The sequence below is a fragment of the Aspergillus ambiguus genome (genome assembly GCF_047715705.1).
Source record: "Aspergillus ambiguus strain CBS 117.58 unplaced genomic scaffold BDV59scaffold_1, whole genome shotgun sequence".
NCBI lineage: Eukaryota > Fungi > Ascomycota > Eurotiomycetes > Eurotiales > Aspergillaceae > Aspergillus > Aspergillus ambiguus.
In genome coordinates, this window is record NW_027395514.1 from 1,680,714 (window position 1) to 1,701,781 (window position 21,068).

Consider the following 21,068-nt stretch of genomic DNA (forward strand, 5'->3'; position numbering starts at 1 on the left):
CGCAACCAACAAGCCTGGGAATATCTCCGACCATATCAGACAAGTCTGAAATCAGGCTTCTTTTAGTGGACGTCTGAGAGCATCGTGGATCAGAGGGTGGCTTGCTTTCCAGAGAGTTGAAAAGACTTTCGGTTGCCTTTTTGGTCCTTTCCACGTTATCCTCATAGGCCTTCCTTTTTCTGGGATCATCGAGGTTATTCCTATTGGCATAGAGTGCTCCAAATAGCGTCGCTATATCAGTAGCATCTGAAGTCGCTGCTGGTACAGCTACACTGGTCAAGGATGGTGTGATGGGAGTGGTTTGGTGACTTCCAGCCACTGATATCGATGTACTTTCTGGAATGTGTCCAGAAGGCAGGGTTGACGATCCAGCATCGGATATTCCTCCAACAGATGTGGATGATACCGGAGTTGTAGGAGGCTTCCCAGGCGAAGGGATGGAAGAAAGGGTTTGGCTTGAGATAGCAGTCCTAGTTGTCTGACTGCCGGCAGGGATGTTGGACGAAGAACCCCCGATTATTGTACGAGAGCTACCAGTGCCAGGGACTGGAGGGCTGAGTGTATTGCTGCCACTGCCTGCTGGTGTTGAGGCTGGGACTGAAACAGAGCTCCCTCCCACAAGCGGCCCTGCCGATGGACTTGACGGTGATGGGCCAGGGGAAGGAGATGGACTCCAGGAGTCAGTTGATTTTTTTGATGGTGAAATAGGAGTAGAGACCGTTATGTTCTGGCCCTCCCACCTTCGTCCTAAAGGTGGTGCTGGAGATGCCAGCACATGGCTAAGGAGAGACAGTAGGAGAAGTGAGGCCTTCATGGGGATGGCAACTAGAATGAAGATGAATTGTGCTCGCTCAATATTCAACCCGGAGACGCCTTGTCTCTTTATTTCTAATTGATGAGCCCTGTTGGCCAGGGGGCATTATATTCCATATTGTTTTGTATTCCTCCAGCAATGGCACCACATGTAGCACCTAGTGTAGGCTGTGCTGTTAGGGGCGGAAAGGCATATTTACAGGGATCGAGAATTATTGTCCTACCTAGGTAGGTAACGACCTACGATGACTACAATAGTCAGGAACATGGAGGCAGTGTCAAAGAACGGCCTGGAACTATGGAGGATGAACGAAATGTGTCGCATATTGATGCTTTACCTTGATGAGCTTGGGGGCGCTTATTTAGTCATCCCCCGCCCGTCGATCCTAATTTGAGCACAGATCAAGGTCAGCAATATGACGGGTAGACAACTTCATCCTGACTCTTTTGGCCCCCAGGAACCAACGTCATGTCTGTGATTACATCCTATATACATATAACGCCGGAGAATCCATTCATCAGCTGCCCCTTTCTCATCCATCGTTCCGTTTAGAGCCAACAGCGCAATGGCCGCCAACCATAGACTACAACTACGCCGTATCAATCATGCTCTTGGCGCGGCTTGTCGCTCCAACTCTATCGAAGATCTTCGACAATTCCTACGAACAGCTAAAACTGAGTACTCGCCAGATGAATACCGGTCTGTACTTGACCGAGCCATGTATCTTGCCCTGTACTACCGCACGGCCGATCTGGCAAAGTACCTGATTACCGAGGAAGATGCTTCTGCCGATAACGATAATCTCAGTGTCTTCCGTGTGTCTGAGTTGCGCTCGCCGATTGTGTGGTCTGAACTCCTTGCCCGCGGCTGGGATATCAACCAGCGAGGACCCAATTTCACATCCCGGTTGGAGCACAAGCGTCTGATCGATTATGTGTGTGACGACGAAGCGCTAGTACGCTGGTGTCTAGACCATGGGGCGGCGATTGATGACGATCATGATAATCGGCTCGAATGGCCCCCAATCCTAGAATGCGTGGCCGAGAATGGGTCGGTGAGCACCTTGAAACTCCTACGAGAGCGTGGCGCCCCCATGAGCCGCCGGATGCTCCACCTGGCAGCTAGAGGGGCAGGCGGAAGATCGGGTGACAATAGCCGCATGGAAATGTTGCGCTATTTGGTGGATGAACTGCGATTGGACGTCAACCAGATGGATGCGGACACGGCCCTCCCTGATCATAGCGGTTCGCCCTTATGTTATGCGATCTGGCCGCGGGGAGGAACGCAGGCGGTGCAATTTTTGCTTGATCGAGGCGCTGATCCTTCTCTTCATGGTCCCGACGGAGGCCCAAATGCGTTCGAGAAAGCTAGTTTGGAGAGAAACGAGGATGTACAGAATATTATGAAGGAGTGGTTGACAGCACATGCATAAGGATAAAAAATTTTCGGAAGCATTATGCCAAACACTGTCAACTATATGAAGACCACAGACTGCCCATCTCCTGTTGAGTTGACCGTTCACCCTAACGTTAACCAGTAATTAGGTGATCGGGTTTGCCTGGGTAATCCGCAAAGAGGTCCTCTGATTTTCCTTGCCCCGTCGACCACATAATTGGTAGCATTGCCTTTCCTTTTGGAAGCCTTGACTTGCAGTTCGGGCTTAGCTACCACTGTCTGACCTTGTACTCTCCAGCACAAAGCAACTTCGCTTGATATACTCCCAATCTACTAGTGTCTGCGGCGCAATATGACTGATAGAAGTGGACCGTCAAACGCATCGTGTCGACTAGGCGACGTGAACAGAGAACTACGAGATAAAAATCTTCTAGAACCACTTACATCTTCTACGCCATGCTGACCGAGAGGATGCTTCCTAACTCATATTCATGATACGTTCCGATGCTTCTAAGAAAGGGATTCATCGCGCTATTTCTAAGGCTGCTGAAGTGAATGACGGTACGAGCCAAGGCAGAACAACCGAAGGTCCGATTCAATACAGATAGATCCGGGCACTCTTTGTCGACCGTTGTGTACATCCTTTGCGTTGAAATCGTTCTTCCGCCCTGGTTAGTGGTATCCACTTGGTGGGTGTCTGAACAACAGGGTTTCGAGGGCCGTATGCTGCATTTCAAGTAGTGTTAGGCTTAAGGCTATCCATATCATAATCCACTGCATTAATCTGTCTTCTGTCGTAGTGAAAATGCGGCTCAAAAGTGAAAATGGCCAAGCTTAGGACGACTGGGTATGCTTAAGGCGGCATCCATCCAGAAATAATCAAGCCAGTGCAGCGGTTGAAAGGGCGTATCCAATGGAGTCTAATTGCTGCTCTTCCAAAGAGTATCGCGGGAGTAATGAGAGCACCATGTCATTAAAGTCGACGAACTGAGACTGAGAGCATAGAGCTGCCATTTCAAAGGCCGGGGGATACGAACCGGCATCTGCCCGGTCCACGAGCCATACTAGGCCGTTTCGGTCCAGAATAAGATTGCGCGGGCTGATATCCTGGTGAACAAACTCCGCAAACTTGAAGGGCGGAAGGTCCGACGACGCGTGCTTGTATGCCTTACAGATGTCCAACTTGTGGTTGAACCAGCCCTCGAATTCAGCCACGTCCTTAAAAGGCCCGGCACTGTAGTGCGTAAAGAAGCGACCGCGACATGGACCACCGCCAATCGGACCTGGCTCTAATAGCTTAATGCTCTGCATTTCAGTAATTATCTGGGCCGTCTGCCTCGCGATATCCATTTTTTGTTCATCACTGAAATCTCCCCAGCAGCTATCAAGCGGTTCACCGTCGATGTAATCCATCACAATATATCCCATGGTGCCAAAGTATTTCGTATCGTCCATAAAATAGAGAGATCGATGGACGCGAGGAGCTCGAATATTATTTTTGATGCAACTAGTTCAAGTACCCTTGCCTCACAAGGCAGCACATTACCGCCGCCTTTTAAAACGAGATCCTTGGATACTCGCACCACCGTCGTTTGGCCGAGATCGTACAGGATCGGAGCAGACTTGAGGAGATCGATAAGAGATTCGTCGGAGACGCAGTCGATGTCCTTATTATCCAGCGGGAATGCCCGGTCCGAGGCCCTACTGGCCGGCTGTCAAGATTGTCAGTTCAAGATTCAACCCCGAGAACTAAGGGAGTCAATACGTCGGTGAACGGGCATAAAGGTCGTTCCATATTTCCAATCCTTCGCATATTATGGGTAAAATTCACTGAGAAGGAAAAAGGTTATGGCTTGCTGATCATGTGACTCGGAAATGCCACATTGGCGTCCCGGCTCCTACATGTCCCTTCCGCACACAACCACCCACCGGCAAATTACATCGTTTGGGCATCTGCATTCAACTCTTCAGGGCTGGGTCGTATTGGCATTGAACACTAGTCCCGAACTTGACATGATTTCGTAAACCGAGAAAACATTCAACTCATCATAATCGTATCAATTAATATTATCTAGAGTCTATTTTCATGAACGATACATCTATCTATCATGGTAAGTACGCTAGCCGGCGGCATATGGACTCATCTTCCTCAGCTTCTCTCCATACTTCCACAGGAAGATCGGGGCGGGAATGCCCAGTGCAATAGAAATAAACGCCAGCAGGCTATTACCCCACCCATACTCCAGTGCATCATACATGTACGGCGCAAAGAGCGGAAAGCCAAACCCGGCAAGCGAACGCAGAAAAGCTGCTGCTGCAAGGGCACTAGCCGCGAAACGCGTGTAAGCATCCACCATGTACGTTTGTATACACTGGAACGTGACAATATTTCCCATGCCAAACAGAAGCGCACCGATGTTTGGCGCAATCCAGTGGCAGTGTTTTTGAGCTGTCCAGCCGTAGATAAACAGTCCTGCTGGGGTGAGCAAAGCAGCCACACACAGTAAAGGGACACGGAATTCGGGCTTCCCTGTGCCTTGGTTGCGGGCCTTCAGACGACGGTAAATGCGGTCGTTAAGGGGTGCACAGATCTGGGATCCAAGCCAGAATCCTAGACCCAGGGATATATAGTTCAGGCCACCGATGCCGGTGGATTCGTTGTAGTATTTTGGACTGGTCCAGAGGATGGGGAAGGTCGATAGAACAAGGTACATGATACCGTAAATATATGCCATGTAGAGAGCGAGGGCTTGCACGATAGGCTGAGTGGTGAGCAAGCGGAAGGGCCGAATAAGTGCGCCGCGGAGGACCTGAGGGAGTGTTTTGTTTTGACGTTCGGCTTCTGTTTTAAAGGACTCATCACCGGTTTCCTTGCGCATTTTCTTGGCGCGTATGCGGAGTATTTTGGGTCCATATGTCTCGCGCAGAAAGAATAGTCCTGCGACTTGGATAGCCCCATCAACAATAGAGGTGGAGTAGAACACCCATCGCCAGGTGGTATATTCGGCAATGAACCCACCACATATAGGACCAACCGCAGGGCCCAGTAACGGAGCAAGACTGTAAATCGCAATGCTTTTTCCACGTTCCTCGGGCCGGAAACAATCAGAGAGTACACCACCTCCGACCTGGAAGTGTCAGCTAGTGACCAAACCAAGCTTATCCGAATACTTACAGCTAGCGGGGCACTTCCACCTAGTCCTGCGAAAAAGCGACAGACGATCATCTGTGTCTTCGTTTGGGCGACACCACATGCAATGTTGAATACAAGGTAGAAAAGATTGGAAAGTTGCAGAACGATTACCCGACCATAGATCTCGGATAGAGGCCCCAAGAACAGCGGACCAACAGCGTACGCCAGGACGAAAATCGACAACGTGAGCTGGGAGACAACCTCATCGGCGATATGGAAGTCTGCTTTCATCGACTGTAACGCCGGGGCGATCATCGAAGAGGTGACTGGTGATATGAAGGTGAAGGAAGAAACAGTTATGACAGCAGCCCATTTCTTCTTCGACGACCAATTCTTAGGATTGTCTGGGTCGTCGGGACCGCTCCAGGTTACCTGCAGGATTAGCAACTGGGCAACCGCGGGTGTCGGATAGAGAGGAACATACTAGAGTACGATCCTGCCGTGACCGGTCTGATCGTCCTGTTTTTGACTTTTCCAGTTCAGATGTGGGTTCTTGCGTCCCCGCTTCTAAGTCGGCATCTCTCTCGTTCACGATGCCATCTCTGATTTCAGAGACGGGTTCATCGAGGGAGGACAGGTCAGACTCCACACCACCGTCGTCACACTGCGTAGCGTCATCACTATGGTAGACGGACTGGTCATCCAGATGTCTCCCAGAGTAGAGAATACGCTCGCCGTGCGGGGTGCTACGAAACGATCTCGACCTTGACCGAGTTTTGAGAGTGGGTGTCTGGGAGTGGGAGCGACATGCCGTCCGCGAGTGTCGTGACTCGGAGCTGCTACTAGACCAAGATGTAGACCTTGACCTCTGTGATCCAGATAGTGATGGTTTCTCAGTTTCCGACATGGCCATGTGCTCAGACGGAAGAAATATGGATCATTGAAGGAGATCGAACAAAAATAGCAACTCAAAATAAAAAATCCCAGAGGAAGAGAGTACCCGGAAAGAGGAAGCCCCTGTTTATATCACAGTGACTTCGGCTAGAGTCATTCTAAGAATAATCCTACAAGCTTTGCATGGCCATGTCCGGCAGGTCGAAAACGGCGATAAAGAGACTTAACCCCGTGCCAGTGGAGTCGGACCACATAGATTTTTTTAATTCGAAGGACAGCCATTGGTTCGCCATCGGCAGGGGAAAGCTTGACACGCATCGCGGTCTGAGGACGCTCCCCACCAACGCTGGGAACCGAGATGGATCTTTCTGGATGAAGTTGTGGGAGCGGTTTGAGCCGTCCAGCCTGCCGCTGATTGGCTCTCTCGGGTCTTCGGCACTATTGGTCACGTGAATATTTATCAATAAAGTCACGTTCCCGCCTTCCTGCCTCGTCCTTCAGGCACCGGCCATTTCCCCCTCCTCTCATCCCGCTATAGAGACGACGATCCAATGCAAGAATGCCCTGTTCGAGTGTTGTTTGCTGCTGGGCGGCGGAGTCGAATGGCCTGGAACGGGGTCTCGCTGGGCCTCCGTTCTAGCCTGATCGCTGCAGAATTTGCAAATCCCTGCACTCGAAGGATCTCATTGTTGCCACATTCCTTCGTTTCTTGTGACTCACTGCCTTTGATAGTTATGCCATGATGATTTCATTGTTTAATATTCCGATGTTGCATCTCGTATTCGGACACTACGGCTTGAGTTGCCTTGGACATGCATATTAGTTTTCCGAGGGGTGTGATGTTCATATCAGTTAGTCGTATCCAGGCCAGTGAAGTGGGATTGTTCATGTGCTGGATGTGTGATTTTCGCATGGAGATGATCCACGTTTTCCATCCTCACTAGGCGATCTTGGTCTATTTAGTAATTTGTTGGTGCCTGTAAATTGGTGCAACATTCGTGAATGCAATGTACTCTATGATCACATGACTGTTGGATCTATTTACATCTATGTGTTCTATCTAGTTGAGGTCTAGACGACCCGGAGACAACTCTCTAGGTACTTTTCTACCCGTCTCACATCGTCGAGCGCCGCAACTGTTCCGACATACCCATCGGGCCGGACGACCGCCAAGGCACCCCGGGCAGGATCGACACCGTAGATCTTATACACATCATCCATTTCATATCCACTGTGGAAGCTCATCTCGGAGTGCTTTTTCAGCTCGCGGGGCACGTCTCTCCATGTGAAGCTCTTAGGCAGGCGTGGATGCACAACCACTTGTTCAATAACAGACGCAGGGAAACGAGGCAGCACCGACGATCCAAGAGTCACCAACGTCTGTGCAGAGATGCCCTTGGGATCCAGTAGGTCCGACGACGTCAGACAGAGGATGCGGAACCGTCCAGTGGAAAGGAAATCTAGAAGCTCATTAGAATTCTCCTGTTGTGTGAGGGCACGTCACATACCATCATGCAAATGGCGCCGGTTTCCATCCGCGTGTCGCTTGAGTTGCACATCTAGCAGTCTGCGACCAGGCCGGAGGACGCCGGCGAGGTAGTCTGTCCCATGAACAGGATTCTCGACGCCATCGGAGAGCGTCTTTTGCACGGTGAGGTTTTCGGGATATTCAATACCACACCCACTGGTAAACCCATTGCCTGTACTGAAAACTTCTAGGAACTGCTCGTGGGTCAACGCTCCGACGCCGTCCTCGTCTGCTCCGATCTTTCCGGAAAACATAGATGAAAATGCGCGGTCGAATTCGATCAGCTGCTGGGCAATAGTGTGACGCTCGGTGTGATAGGTGTCCAGGATGGCGTCCGGTTTTCCAATGGCTGAGTCGTGGGTGAGCCCGTTGATGGAGTAGACCAGCTTCCATGCCAGGTTGTAAGAATCCATCATCGACACATTCATCCCCTGGCCAGCCTTGGGGCTATGTGTGTGGCAGGCTATCGTTATATCAGCTAAGAACCAAACTATCAAGCCGGTTGGACTCACCATCACCCGCAATAAACACTCGGTTGATACCCTTTGAGTCCTTGACCGTGAAGTTGTCGCTGACACGCTGACCAATCTGATATGCAGCCCACCAGTCCACCGCACCATTCTCCTTGGGTTGGATGTAATACGGTTTAAACGTCTCAGCCGCTTGTTGGAAGATGCTCTCCAGTGTGACCTTGCTGCGCCTGGCCCTTGCATCACTCTTCGTCTGAACCCCGTTCCCATTGACAGACTCCTCAGTCTCCGGGGCCATTTCCTCGGGCACCTGCACATACAGGCGCGTGAGGTATTCTCCCGTGGCGATCCGTTCGCGCGGGATGACCATGACCGACCCGGCCGGGGCATGGATCGCACAGCGACGACGGATATCAGGGAAGTCGGTGTCCACAACCAAATCGACCACGCCCCAGATATGATCCGTCGATTCTCCTACTAGCTGCAGGCCCATACACCGACGCACGGCGGAATGTGCGCCGTCAGCCCCAACCAGGTGTTTTGACCGCACCGTGCGGCGCACACCATCGGTCTCAATCTCCGCCAGAACGGGGAACTCAGCGTCCCCCTCCTCGTCGATCTTCACGTCCAACAGCCTCGTATTGCGCACCACTCCACGTTTCGAGTAACGCAGCAGGTCGGTCTCCAGGATGCGCTCGATACGACCCTGGTGGATAGTAACTTCGTGACGGTAGCGGGCGGGTACAGCGACGTCGGGGACGATCGAGGTGCGCTCGATGATCTCATCCTTGTTGTTAGATGGGTTCCAGAACGCCACCTCTTCCATGTGGCAGCCATCGTTGAGGATCTCGTCCGACACGCCGAGCGATTTGAGGACCTCCAGCGTGCGTGGCTGCAGCCCATCTGCCTGGCCGGATTTGAGCGTGCCGGGCTTCGCGTCCACGCACAGCAGCGAGTCGTCACTCAGCCCGTACCGCGCCAGGAGCAAATTGAGCATCAACCCTGCGGGGCCGGCACCAACAACCATCACTTCATACTTTTCTGTGTTTCCAGTCGTGTCGCGGGTGAAGGCTGGCGTAAGGCGGGGTAACGGAGGGGCAAAGGAGGGCAGGACACGGAGTTCCCGCGATGCGGCGGAGTACTCTGTGAACACGGGCATCGCCAGGGGATTTTTCTAGTCAATTGAGGAGGGTTTGAGAGAATGAGAGGGGGTTGAGTGTGGCAGATGCTGTTGGTCATGATATACACGAGAGTCTACCCCATGCGGGGGGAAATTCTTCTGTCGGAATAACCCCGCTCCATCAATCTGGATAGTTGTGATTGGCCGCGTGGTCGGAAATTCCCCGTGGTGGAGATGCTGACTGGTGATTATTTGAATCTCACTCATCATGAGTGTCTATGCCTGAGGACAGATTATATGCTGTTATGGTATTAGTCTGGTTGATGAATGCTATGAAACACATTTATACCAGCAATGATGTGAAGTGTGTTTTATGCATCCCATATATTTCTACGATATATTCATAAAATCATATGGCAGGCTTGTTTTCAGGTCGCCACCTAAGTAAGCATCCTGCTGAGCCTATGGCAAGGCTGATCACTGTAATAACATAATAATAATAGAACATGCTCTTATACAAAGGGGGTTTTCCGAACGTGCATGACAAACTGAAGCGATAGGGATGGACGAGAGATATATCCGACCGGATTTAGAATATTTCGAACAGGTATGATCATCCCTGACTTCACACGTTTGCGTCAACAATGCAGGTAGATTGGGGATTTCCCGGGATCTAGCGCATTAATTCCGCAGCCCCTCACTGAAGTGCCTAGAGATACTAGCCTACCGTACCTACTCCGTATCTTACCTTGTAATGGTCCACGGTAGTTAGATACCCGACCTAAGTAGCACGCTAGGTAAAGAAACAGTACCAACGCAGTCAATATCTAGCCCGGGCGTAGTGACGGAAGGTATCACAATAGCACACATTGGTAGCTGGGTAAATATAACCGTAATCTAGAATAGCGGTGCATATGCTTCCATTCTCACACTGTCATACTGGCCTGGTTGTCTTGAAAGATTGGTTCTCGTTCTGCTTACTGTGCATCTATGCATGTTCCCTTACAGTACTTGGTTTCTCTATTGCCCGATCATTCCTGTCGGAAAGCTCAGAGTAGAGAGCTCGCAAATGCCACGCATGTCCTACGAGAATTTGGGCATTGCTCCTATTATGGCGTCACGGCCGTCGCATATTTTTGCGTGTAGTATGCCCAGTTAATCATCGGAGCCCTGCCCGGCTCAACCTTCGAAGTATTCCAATATAGGCTTCCATGGCGACCCCCCTAGCATATTTATTAGCTGTAACACGCCTTTGTGTAAAGGACGATCTCCATAGAGCCTACCCCCTACAGTTAATAATGCCAGGTACCAATGTGGGAGCTCACTCGACACCATCTGGAAGGCAATTCACCTAGTATATGAAAGGAATGCTTCGAACAAAATCACGAAACGCGAATGAATCGCCAGATGCGCCATGTACATCTAAACGACCCTTTGCCCAGCTCCGGGTCTCGATGGGAGTTCACTACTACGACTAACTATAATTTAGCATCGTCATCCACAATCCCGCCCGCTAAATAAAGGGCGCCCATGAGATTACTAGCACCAGGTTCATGCACCATGTTCACGTCATATTAAAGCAAACAATCTCCTAGCTTTAAAAAGGCCTCCGTGTTGCGAAATTTAGACTTAAGTTCACATATCGTCCCTAACACTATTCGATATATGAGTTGTAGTCGTAGTTGTCTCATCCGCGCATCGTGTCTATCTTGGTGATTTCTACTCATATTCTGGTGTTAGGGTGCCAACCTCTGGCCATTGTAATGTGAGAATAGTGCCCTAGGGGTGCCGTGACACATGGTATGCGATTGCTCGATTTCTTCAGAGTGCCCACGGGCCTGAAGCGCTGAAGTGGGTACGAAAAGTAACTGTAAGCCAACCACCGTTACTCAATCCTAGCCAAGAGTTGCTCTGAAGGCGTAAGTCGCTCTAGTGCTCCACAAATGTGAGAACGAAACTATGAGCCAACAATCACCAAGGTGTGATCAACGCAGCAGCAGGGAATACCATGTACGATGGTCCTAGAATCATGGAAGTTCTCTTCCAGCATGGAGGAGAGGATATTAGCGGCGCGGAACACTGGATTTCATGAACTTGAAATAACTGAAGTCCTCTACCAGCATTGGAAGAAGGGCCACCCAATCTCAGGGGAACCTTTTGCCGCTTTCACTAATGACCTCCATACACTTCGGCTCACACGTGCGATCCCGCTAAATCAGTTCTAAGGGGTCGGTCACCTAGTCCCTTGACGCTCTCTTAAGCGCTGTGCACCTCAATCAGCTCTCATCTTTGTGGCTCGCTGCGGTGTTTCACTCACATTTTGATGTTCAGGAAGCGGCAGGGCCTCATCTAGCACAGTATTATTCTGTCTGATTAGTTGGTGGGGTTTCTCTGAATGGATATTTCGACAGGGCATGTAAACATAAATCACATGACAAGTTGCTTGAGGCGCATGACTCTCACATTGCGCTGATACAAACCCGCCTCCCCTGCTTTCAAAACGACCAACAAGAGTCAATGCCATAGTGGGCAGCGTGTAACTTACTCATCTCTATGTGGTCATGTACCTTAGAAAAATCATTCAGTCCGTTCCCTGCAAACCTTCCACCCTCCCAGCAAAGTTACTCCCTACGGCCGACCTGGTTGAGGAAGAGCACACGCCCCATTATAAGCCTCGGCATTTTTATCCTGTGCGTCTTTATGAGATACTCAACAACCGATACCAAATTGCCGCCAAATAGGCTGGGGAACCAGTTCGACAGTGTGGCTAGCACGCGATCTCCACCAGTATGTGAAGATTATCTGATAATATATTTAAGCCTTGTCTTACTATTGATAGGTGGCGATGGCTTCCGCCTCGATATGTGGCCATCAAAGTCAACGCAAACAATTATGCATTTCAAGAGTCTGCGGAGAAGGAGCTGTGCATTACCGAGCATATAACCAAAGCAAATCTCCAGCATCCAGGCCGCAACTTTGTCGCCACCTTGTTAGACTCGTTTCGTGTTGCTGGCCCGGGCGGCACTCATATTTGCATGGCCTTTGACGCGTTTTGTGAACCCCTATGGATGCTGAAGAATCGTTTCCAAGGAAACATAATCCCTCTCGATGTCTTGAAACCGGTGTCTAAACTCATACTAGAAGGACTACGGTACCTCCACGCCGAATGCCATGTTATTCACACAGGTAACTAGCCCTTCAACCAACTCACTCCTAGGATCGGTCACAGCTAACAGATAAACAAGATCTCAAGTCTGAGAACATCTTATTGGCCCTACGCAACCCGTCTATCCTGGACTCGGTCGCCCAAGATGAGATGAACAACCCCTCTCCACGGAAACAACTGGGCGGTCGGGACATATACCTATCTCGAAATTATTGGGGGCTGTCACCCGACGAACTGAGTAGACCGGTAATAACTGACCTTGGGCTTGCCGTGCGTGGTGACGGCCCCCCGAACAGCCACCCCATCCAGCCAGAGGGATATCGGGCCCCGGAAGTTTGTCTCGGGGGGGATTGGAGCTACAGTGTTGACATTTGGAACTTGGGAGTTATGGTAAAGACCTCGTTATCATAATTGTGATCACCACTGATAGTCTATCAGCTTTGGGACCTGTTCTATGGCCGCGGACCCTTCGACACCCCACCGGGCGCGCGCGACTCAGGCTCTGCAGACGAAGCCCATCTAGGCCAGATCATTTCCCTTCTGGGCCCCCCTCCACCTGATCTTCTCGACCAGGGAAAAGAAACATCTCGGTATTTTGATTCTAAGGGTATGCTCGCTGTGTCCTAGCTAGACACAGCTAACTGATTTGATAGGACAATTCAAATTCCCCGAGCTCATCGGAAAAAAGAACCTGGTCTCTATGGCTAAGGAAATCGATGGTGACGACGGAATGCCCCAGTTTGTAGACCTTATATCTAGAATGCTACGCTGGAGGCCTGAGGACCGGACCACGGCGGAGGACCTGCTTTCCCATCCGTGGCTTCCACAAACGGGACCTGCGAATGGGTGAGGAGGCTATCTGTAGATAGATATCTCTTCGCTCAAGAATCCTGACTGTTCAAGCATCCCGTACCACGATCCGGTAAGTGAAACGGCCATGCGCGAAAAAACTCAACTAGATCGTTCTCCGTCACCTTGCCTACTGTCCAAGTGATGCAAATGACATACGGTTGGGTGCACGAGATCCTGACACTATCCTCTGACCGTCGGGTGAGAAGGCCACTGAGATAAGCGAATCGGAATGGCCCTCGGGCGTCTGCAGATCTTTGCTCCATGACTTCTGTACTTGCGGCAGGACAGGCATCCAGCTAGGTTGTTGGTCGTTGAAGATCTTTTTAATAATACTGTCCGTAGGAGAGAATGCGAGTCCAGAGCAGTAGGTTTGAAGAGGGGCATTGCTGATCATTTGGATGTGTTTTTAAAGAAAGCTTGTAGCGTCCTTGAAGAAATCTGCTATTTCTGTACTTATATTGCTCTGAGAGGATATTAGTAGCTACTGCGCGACAGTTTTAATAGCGACTTACAATTTACCCTGACTGTAATGCATTGATTGCACAGTCTCAGACGCAGGTCCGCTTAGGCTCATCGCCTCTAACCAATGTAGGTATGCTCTTTTAAGAAGGAGAATATGACTCCTCCCCGTTCGGAAAGCTTTACCTGATTTGAATGATATATCTAGTAGCGATAACAGTATTGCAGCTCTGCTGAAAGGTGTTGGGCAATTTGTTTGCTTACAACGACCGTGCGCTCTGATCCATAAAAAGTTGCAGGTGTTACCACCGCCGACCAGACGTCCACTCCCATGCTTTGGAGCTATGAGATTTATCCATACAGCACCTGTCCAGTGCCTAAAATATATTTCCTGGTGCACGGCGAGAATGATCTGACAGTTGCGAAATCATTGGTCCGTTTTTATGAATTATTGAGCTGGTCTGACCACGCTGGCTCTTACCTAGAAACTCTACGTTTCCTATAGTATGTCACTAATCTCTCCATATAAGCTTTAGACAGGAAATAGTTACTGAAATTGGTCAATAGCTCAGATGAGGACAGCTCCCAGACAAAATGTCTGCAGTCACGGATTTCATACTATTATACTGCTGAGAAAGGGGTGTACATGAGTGCTTATTCCACTCACAGAGTAGTTACCTGTGGGACAGCGCGCACTCGTCTCGCTAGACAAGGAATCGAGGTCCGCGCACGCACTTGCCTCTATTTTGATTGAGATGCCCTTTGTTACCGTACGTTATAAATGCGGCGCATCAGTATTAACTGCTGTGCGGATCTCCTTACCATTTCGCGCCCACACAAGTTCAGTTTCTAAGTAGTGTAGATCTGCCATGTCGGCAAATACAGAAAGCATGTCCCGGAATCTACAACGAGTATGGCCGGATGTACCGGTTCGTTATATCCGAAGTGGGTGTTCTCGGCTATGGGGGTATTCCGCACACTCTCCAAACTGTCACTTTTCGCTTCTCCACAATTTGCGGGGTATCGATGGAGACGACGGGGGATTTCCGGCCATCGGCCAGTATGCATCGTTTCGCCATCAAAATGTCCCGACGCGCAAACATGGCCAAAAAAGGGGGAATTTGAGCCTGTCGCAGAAAGCGATGCGCAATCAGGTGGACCTGGTCCCCTCGATACCCTCCTCCCCGGTGGCTCGTCTACGGATCGTCCTGGACGGGGCACGGGGAGGAGATCATCACAGGGAGCAAGTCTCCTTGCATCCATCCCGCTTCAAGTTAGGGACGACTCCGCACTGCCGACAGTGGTATCTCGCTGTGTCTCCATCCTAACCTTATAAATGGCCAGGAGCATCCACTTGTCAACCGGGAAGTGCAGATTCTTGTACCCTTCCCCTCTGTCTAGCCCCCTACCAAGCACACCCTAACACCAACACCATGCGGACTATCAGTCGCGTCTTCGGCGGTGGTTCCACCGAGAGTGAAACCAAATTGCCAAAATGTGTTGTTGAAGACCGATCCGTCGATGAATGCCGTCCGATGCGGGTGGTCATCATCGGCTCCGGCATCTCGGGCATCCTCGCCTCCATCCGGTTCAGACAGCGCATCCCGAATCTCGATCTGCAGGTGTATGAGAAGAACGCCGACATTGGCGGCACCTGGCTCGAGAACCGATACCCGGGCTGTGCCTGTGGTATGTACCTCCGACACGGGAGCATCGTGCTTCAGAGCTAATAAGACCAGATATCCCCGCGCATACATACCAGGCTACCTTCGAGCCGAACAAAGAGTGGTCGACGTTCTATGCGTCCGCGCCAGAGATTCACAAGTATTGGAAGCGCGTTGTTGAGAAGTACGGCTGCATGAAATATGTCAAGTTCAAGCATCAGGTTTGCGGGGCGACTTGGAACGAGACCGAGAGTAAATGGAAGCTGCAGGTGGAAGATATCGACAACAAATCAACCATTCAGGACCAATGCGACGTGTTAATATCGGCTTCGGGCGCCCTGAACAGCTGGAAGTGGCCGCGCATTCCGGGCCTGCATGATTTCAAGGGCAAGCTGATGCACAGCGCGAGCTGGGACGAGAGCTACGATTATAGCGTAGGTTTATGATGGCTGTTCGCAGGCTCAATGCTGACGGGGTTATAGGGCAAGAGAGTCGCTGTCATTGGTAATGGATCCAGTGGCATTCAGATCGTGCCTGGAATGCTGCCGAAGGTAACACATATTGACCACTACATCCGGGGCCGTACTTGGCTGTCTCCCACGTTCGCCCGGGACCATATTGACAAGCGTGGCGCGGAGTTAGAAAATTGTATGGCCCCTGATCGAGCTACGATGGCATTGATTAACGAGTCGGATAGTCTCTTTCACGCCGGAGGAAATTGAGAATTTCAAAAAGGATCACCAGGCCTACCAGAAATTCCGCAAAGGTACGTTCCATCCATCTACAACTACGACGGCGCTAATAAGGCTGCAGAGATCGAGCTCGAGCTGCAGTCCGTCCATGGGGCGACGCTCATCGGCACACCCGAGCAAATCGGAACGAGGGATGTCTTTCTCCAGAACATGAAGCGGCGTCTGTCGCGCAAGCCCGAACTCCTGGACGAGCTGACTCCATCCTTCCCGCCGATCTGTCGCCGACTGACACCTGGCCCGGGGTATCTGGAGGCGTTGACGGACGACAAGGTGGATGTGATCACAAGCGAGATCGTCAAGGTCGATGCAGATGGCATTGTCACAGCGGACGGGAAGCACCGTCCGATCGACGTTCTGGTGTGCGCGACGGGCTTTGACACGACCTTCACACCGCGGTTCCCCATCATCGGACGCAATGGGGTTTCCCTTGCCGATCGGTGGAAGAAAACTCCGGAGACATATCTGTCGTTGGCGGTGGATGGATTCCCGAACTACTTCATCAGCCTGGGGCCCAACTCGGCGCTGGGCGAGGGCAACTTGTTACTGCTGATTGAGAAGGAGCAGGACTACTTCACCCAGTGCGTGGAGAAGATGCAGCGGGACAATATCCGGGCGATGAGCGTACGGCAGGAGGCAGTGGAGCGGTTCACGCAGCACTGCGACCAGTACTTTGCGCGCACAGTGTTCAGTCTAAAGTGTCGCAGTTGGTACAAGGGCGGCACGGAAGATGGGCGAGTGACGGCCCTGTGGCCGGGGTCTTCGCTCCACTCGTTGAAGACGCTGGCGAACCCCCGGTGGGAGGATTTTGCGTACGAGTATGTAAACAACAATGCGAACGGATGGTTGGGAGATGGATGGACGGAGAACGAGAAGAACAAGGTGATTAACGTGAATTACCTGGACGATGAGGCGGTTGATTTCCCGGGGCGGTTGGAGTAGTTCGGAGTATAGCGTATAGAAGTATAGGACCTCGGTATGAAGTCTATAGTACATCATGATGTTCGGTATGGGAGAAGGAGGGAATGCCGAGATGTGTCAGCATGACATGTAACTAATCCGTAACTCCGTAACTAACGAATACGGTATTACCTATGGATGCCCATTGATTCCTTCCTTCCTAGCTGGTTCATAAACCACTGCAATCCTCCTCCCTCAGGCAGGTACGCCTGTCTCCAGTCGCTTACTCAGCACCCCTCTACCCCGGAATTTCCTCCCCAGGCTTTTCTTCTTCTCCCCGATGCATCATCCCAGCTCGTTGTCTCGCCATGAAGTCCTCGCCCAGCAAACATTTCTGCTGTACCATCTGCCAGCGGGGTTTCACCCGCATTGATCACCTGAAACGCCATCATCTGCGCCGTACGTCTTCTGTTGTCCCTGTTGTCCGACCCTCCACGAACTAGCTTTGTTAACCCGCCACTTTGGTTCGTCAGACTCCGGCGTCAAGCCTTACTCCTGCGTCTTCTGCGACCAGTCATTTGCTCGCTGGTATGTTCCTGTCGATCGTTGCAAGGACCGGGGCACTGACTTTTCAGCGACAACCTGCGCGACCATTACACCGACTGCGCCAAACGAGGCGATCAGAAAATCCCAGAGACCGGTCAGCGAGGCCGACGGCGCCATGCCTGTCAATCAGTGAGTGTCATGATTCACTGGGAACGGTAGCGATAGTAGCTCACCGCCACAGTGTACCGCAATGAAGCTCCGTTGCGACGGACTCACTCCGTGCAGTTCTTGTCAGAAACGAGGTCTGGAGTGCAATAACGACCGTAAGAAACAGACTAAAGACAGCCCTGTCACATGCTCGCCACACACGGATGATCTAGTACCGCCATCCGATCGAGGCTCGATCAAATTTCTCCTCAACGGCGGGACAGACAGCTTCACGGAGCAGTTCCTTCTCCCTCCGCGCAGCGACCGCGCCCGCGGTCTCGAATACCACCAACAATTGGAAGAAGCCGAGCAGTCACGGCTGGCATACCCCGTCAAAGATGCATCCAGCTACCCTCCAACCTTCGACTCAGACCCCTCCACCTTGTCCTTCTTCCAGGATACCTTCCTCGACTTCTTCAATGGGCCCTTTGGCGCCCCGCAGAAGCCATTGAGTGACCCTTTCGGCAACAGCATGGTCTACCCCGGCATCATTCCGCCCGCGGATGACCCCAACTTTGGTTTCCCGACGGAGCCCGTTTACGAGCCCGAGCGGCCCTTTGCGACGGCCATGATTCAGGCACTCCTAGCGCGCGCCTGGTCTGTCCCTCTCGACCCCAAGGCTCACGAGGAAATCTCTATCAATCTCAATTACCTCCTGACGACCGCCCGTATCCGGAAGTTCGTCTCCATGTATTTCAAGTACTGGCAGCCAAACTGTCCCATTCTGCACGTCCCATCGTTCAATCCGGACACCGTCGCACTGCCCTTGCTTGTGTCCGTGACGTTCCTAGGTGCCATGTACTCCCACGATCAAAGGGAATCGTATGCAGCGAAGCGACTGATCGACTTTGCGGAGCTCTATGTGTTTTCCAGCGAGGTCTTTGCGTCGGAGCACGAGATCAGTCTGGCATACGCCGGCGTCCGTCCCACCGACTACGAGTTCAGTGACTTTCAGTTTCAGAACCTACAGGCAGGCTTCATCATGTGCGTCGCCCAGTATTGGTCCGGGAGCCCCATGTCGCGCAGTCGGGTGATGGAGAACCGGTTCGCCGAGGTGATCAGGGTTGCGCGCTACACGGGTCTTCCGAAGTGTCGGCATAAGCCGGACGAAGGCACCGACGAGCTCATGTGGATTCAGAAGGAATGTCGGATTCGGTGAGTCCAAGTTTCCTACCCCGTAACCCCTCGCCTGACAGGCAACTGACCCGCCAGAACCATGAACATCATCTCGCTCCTCGACTGCGCATTTTCGTTCTACCAAAACTTCCCCTGTCGCCTGACTCACACCGAGATGGAATGCGACTTCCCCTCCTCGGAGTCTGTCTTTTCCGCCGAACATCCCTTCGAGGCCCCAATGTTCCAGCTCGCGCGGGAATACACCATCGCCGACGCGTTCCAGGCGTTGTTTGAAGAGCCAACTTCGCAGGACTCGCCGTCATCCGCGTCCCTCTCGCCCACCCCGGAGATCCTGACAAGCGTGACTGTCTTCGACATGTTCATCCTCATCCACCGTATGTCCTTCATTCTCCCCGCAGAATATCACAAGCCCTGCTAACCTCACAGTCCTTTACGCCTTTATCAACACGCACATGACGCTACAGATCCCGCTCTCGCGACTGTCTCAAGGGGCACACTTCCGTCGGCCGTCCGACGGTAAAGCCAGCCGATCACGTCCGTCCGGAGTCCCCGAGGACGCAACGCTGGCCTCCATCCGCACAGCCCTGTCCCGGTGGCGGGATCACTGGCAAACGCTACGGATGACGGTGTCCAACAACGAGTGGATCTCAATGGGCTTCTACAAGAACGGGTACAACTTCTGGCTCGTTTCACACCTCCTCATCACGAAGAAACAGAGCGTGGACGTGGTGATGCGCATGGAGGTCAACTGCGAGGATAAGCTGAAGCGGCTGAACGTGCTCCTGCAGGATGAGGCTGATTGAGCGTTCGCTATAGTAAGTCAATGTCGTTTTATTTACGTTGCAAGGCGTTGGATCGGTGGCTGGTTAATGGATAAACGGAGCATGGCGGGGAATAGAGCAGGCGTTCGCAACAGCTTAGAAAGTGAACCTACGAAGATACGATAATGACTATCCTTACTTTTTTCATTCTCTACATGACTCTAAGCGTAGCCCAGTCGCCAGAACGTCTCGATGTTCTTCCCCGTATCCTCATCAACGTAGGCCGGCGCCTCCGCAAACGTGACATGCTCCCCGTGCAGCTCGGCGATCTTCCCCGTCAACGAGGTATCCTCGACCAGTTGGGCCACAGCCCTAGTAGCTGTGGACATGGGCGTGAGGATCATGGACTGGAAGAGGGCGCTGTCAGGAGCGATATTGGTTTCTGTAGAGTAGGCGTTAGACAGTGCTCGAGATTTTAGCACAGACGGGGAAATGGCATACGAATGACGGCCGGCGCAAGCGCATTGATCTGGATCTGCTCTTTCTGCAGCTGGCGCGCAAGAGACCGCACGAGGCCCACGACGCCGTGCTTGGTGGCCGAGTACAACGGCGCCATGGGGAACGGGTATATCCCGGCATTGGAGGCGGTGCAGATGATGTTCCCCTTCGAGCCGGCGACCGGGGAATTTTTGGCGATATAATGCGCGGCGAGGTTGACACCTGGGTCGGAATTAGCATTGCCCCAAGCCGTGACATCGGGAGAACGAGACGTACTATAAATGACACCGAGAAAATTCACGTCCAGCGTCACCGTCGTCGGCTTCACGGGCGCCGCAGCGTGCAGGCCATCGAGGACACTACCCTTTTCGGTGATGCCGGCGTTGGCAAAGACGACGTCGATGCGCTCCCGCTCGGCATACACCTTCTCGAACACGGCGGCCTGGGCCTCCCATGAGGAGGTGTCGCAGGGCTCGAAGCTGAGGCTGGCGGCGGGGAACTCGCGCTGCAGGTCCGAGAGGACATGGGCGCCGGTTGTGGCGTTGATGTCGAGGATGGTGATGTGGGTGTCAGGCTGGACGGCGAAGTGACGGGTGATGCCGAGACCGATGCCGGATGCGCCGCCGGTGACAATGATGCTCCGCATGGTGAGGGATGTGTAGGGGAGTGTGTTGGGTGTCGGAGCGAAGGTGAGGTACTACGTACCAGTACGGATGTTGTTGGTGTTATAGCGGAATTGGGCCGACCCCTCATGCTCCCCACTTTGGCGTGGGAT

The 21,068-nt window shown here is 52.1% G+C and overlaps 8 protein-coding genes across 8 annotated transcripts; 4 read left to right on the top strand and 4 right to left on the bottom strand.

The window, feature by feature from the left end:
* Positions 1-1,379: 1,379 nt before the first annotated feature.
* Positions 1,380-2,246, top strand: BDV59DRAFT_197592 (uncharacterized protein; the record flags this gene model as incomplete). Its single annotated transcript, XM_073692961.1, has 1 exon — positions 1,380-2,246. One exon carries the CDS (start codon positions 1,380-1,382, stop codon positions 2,244-2,246), a length of 867 nt encoding a protein of 288 aa, XP_073553475.1.
* A 723-nt stretch (positions 2,247-2,969) lies between these two features.
* BDV59DRAFT_9252 (uncharacterized protein) lies at positions 2,970-4,013 on the bottom strand. Its single transcript, XM_073697345.1, has 2 exons — positions 3,975-4,013; positions 2,970-3,921 (listed from the first exon to the last, which is right to left on the bottom strand). The coding sequence occupies exon 2, from the start codon at positions 3,662-3,664 to the stop codon at positions 3,089-3,091; it is 576 nt and encodes a 191-aa protein (XP_073553476.1). The 5' UTR covers positions 3,665-3,921; positions 3,975-4,013; the 3' UTR covers positions 2,970-3,088.
* Positions 4,014-4,329: 316 nt separating this feature from the next.
* On the bottom strand, positions 4,330-9,463 carry BDV59DRAFT_206971 (FAD binding domain-containing protein; the record flags this gene model as incomplete). The annotated part of the gene is made up of 5 exons (XM_073694904.1): positions 8,277-9,463; positions 7,794-8,227; positions 7,356-7,631; positions 5,385-5,774; positions 4,330-5,337 (listed from the first exon to the last, which is right to left on the bottom strand). The coding sequence occupies exons 1-5, from the start codon at positions 9,391-9,393 to the stop codon at positions 4,330-4,332; spliced, it is 3,225 nt and encodes a 1,074-aa protein (XP_073553477.1). The 5' UTR covers positions 9,394-9,463.
* A 2,452-nt stretch (positions 9,464-11,915) lies between these two features.
* Positions 11,916-13,750, top strand: BDV59DRAFT_206973 (putative protein kinase; the record flags this gene model as incomplete). The annotated part of the gene is made up of 6 exons (XM_073694905.1): positions 11,916-12,048; positions 12,096-12,141; positions 12,194-12,540; positions 12,600-12,910; positions 12,959-13,127; positions 13,174-13,750. The coding sequence occupies 6 exons, from the start codon at positions 11,916-11,918 to the stop codon at positions 13,368-13,370; spliced, it is 1,203 nt and encodes a 400-aa protein (XP_073553478.1). The 3' UTR covers positions 13,371-13,750.
* Positions 13,009-13,750, bottom strand: BDV59DRAFT_167397 (uncharacterized protein). Its single transcript, XM_073687894.1, has 2 exons — positions 13,174-13,750; positions 13,009-13,127 (listed from the first exon to the last, which is right to left on the bottom strand). Exon 1 carries the CDS (start codon positions 13,662-13,664, stop codon positions 13,500-13,502), a length of 165 nt encoding a protein of 54 aa, XP_073553479.1. The 5' UTR covers positions 13,665-13,750; the 3' UTR covers positions 13,009-13,127; positions 13,174-13,499.
* Positions 13,751-15,264: 1,514 nt separating this feature from the next.
* BDV59DRAFT_197596 (flavin-containing monooxygenase) lies at positions 15,265-17,186 on the top strand (the record flags this gene model as incomplete). The annotated part of the gene is made up of 5 exons (XM_073692962.1): positions 15,265-15,520; positions 15,571-15,929; positions 15,978-16,143; positions 16,193-16,261; positions 16,309-17,186. The coding sequence occupies 5 exons, from the start codon at positions 15,265-15,267 to the stop codon at positions 17,184-17,186; spliced, it is 1,728 nt and encodes a 575-aa protein (XP_073553480.1).
* A 326-nt stretch (positions 17,187-17,512) lies between these two features.
* On the top strand, positions 17,513-19,837 carry BDV59DRAFT_197597 (uncharacterized protein; the record flags this gene model as incomplete). The annotated part of the gene is made up of 6 exons (XM_073692963.1): positions 17,513-17,603; positions 17,678-17,732; positions 17,780-17,879; positions 17,932-19,052; positions 19,110-19,408; positions 19,461-19,837. The coding sequence occupies 6 exons, from the start codon at positions 17,513-17,515 to the stop codon at positions 19,835-19,837; spliced, it is 2,043 nt and encodes a 680-aa protein (XP_073553481.1).
* A 179-nt stretch (positions 19,838-20,016) lies between these two features.
* BDV59DRAFT_197598 (putative short chain dehydrogenase/reductase) lies at positions 20,017-20,939 on the bottom strand (the record flags this gene model as incomplete). Its single annotated transcript, XM_073692964.1, has 3 exons — positions 20,017-20,237; positions 20,297-20,515; positions 20,570-20,939. The coding sequence occupies 3 exons, from the start codon at positions 20,937-20,939 to the stop codon at positions 20,017-20,019; spliced, it is 810 nt and encodes a 269-aa protein (XP_073553482.1).
* Positions 20,940-21,068: the final 129 nt, after the last annotated feature.

Bases quoted from the DNA above. Each gene is read 5' to 3' on its own strand.
- BDV59DRAFT_9252 (XM_073697345.1), bottom strand. From the start codon at position 3,664: ATGGACGATACGAAATACTTTGGCACCATGGGATATATTGTGATGGAT.
- BDV59DRAFT_167397 (XM_073687894.1), bottom strand. From the start codon at position 13,664: ATGCCTGTCCTGCCGCAAGTACAGAAGTCATGGAGCAAAGATCTGCAG.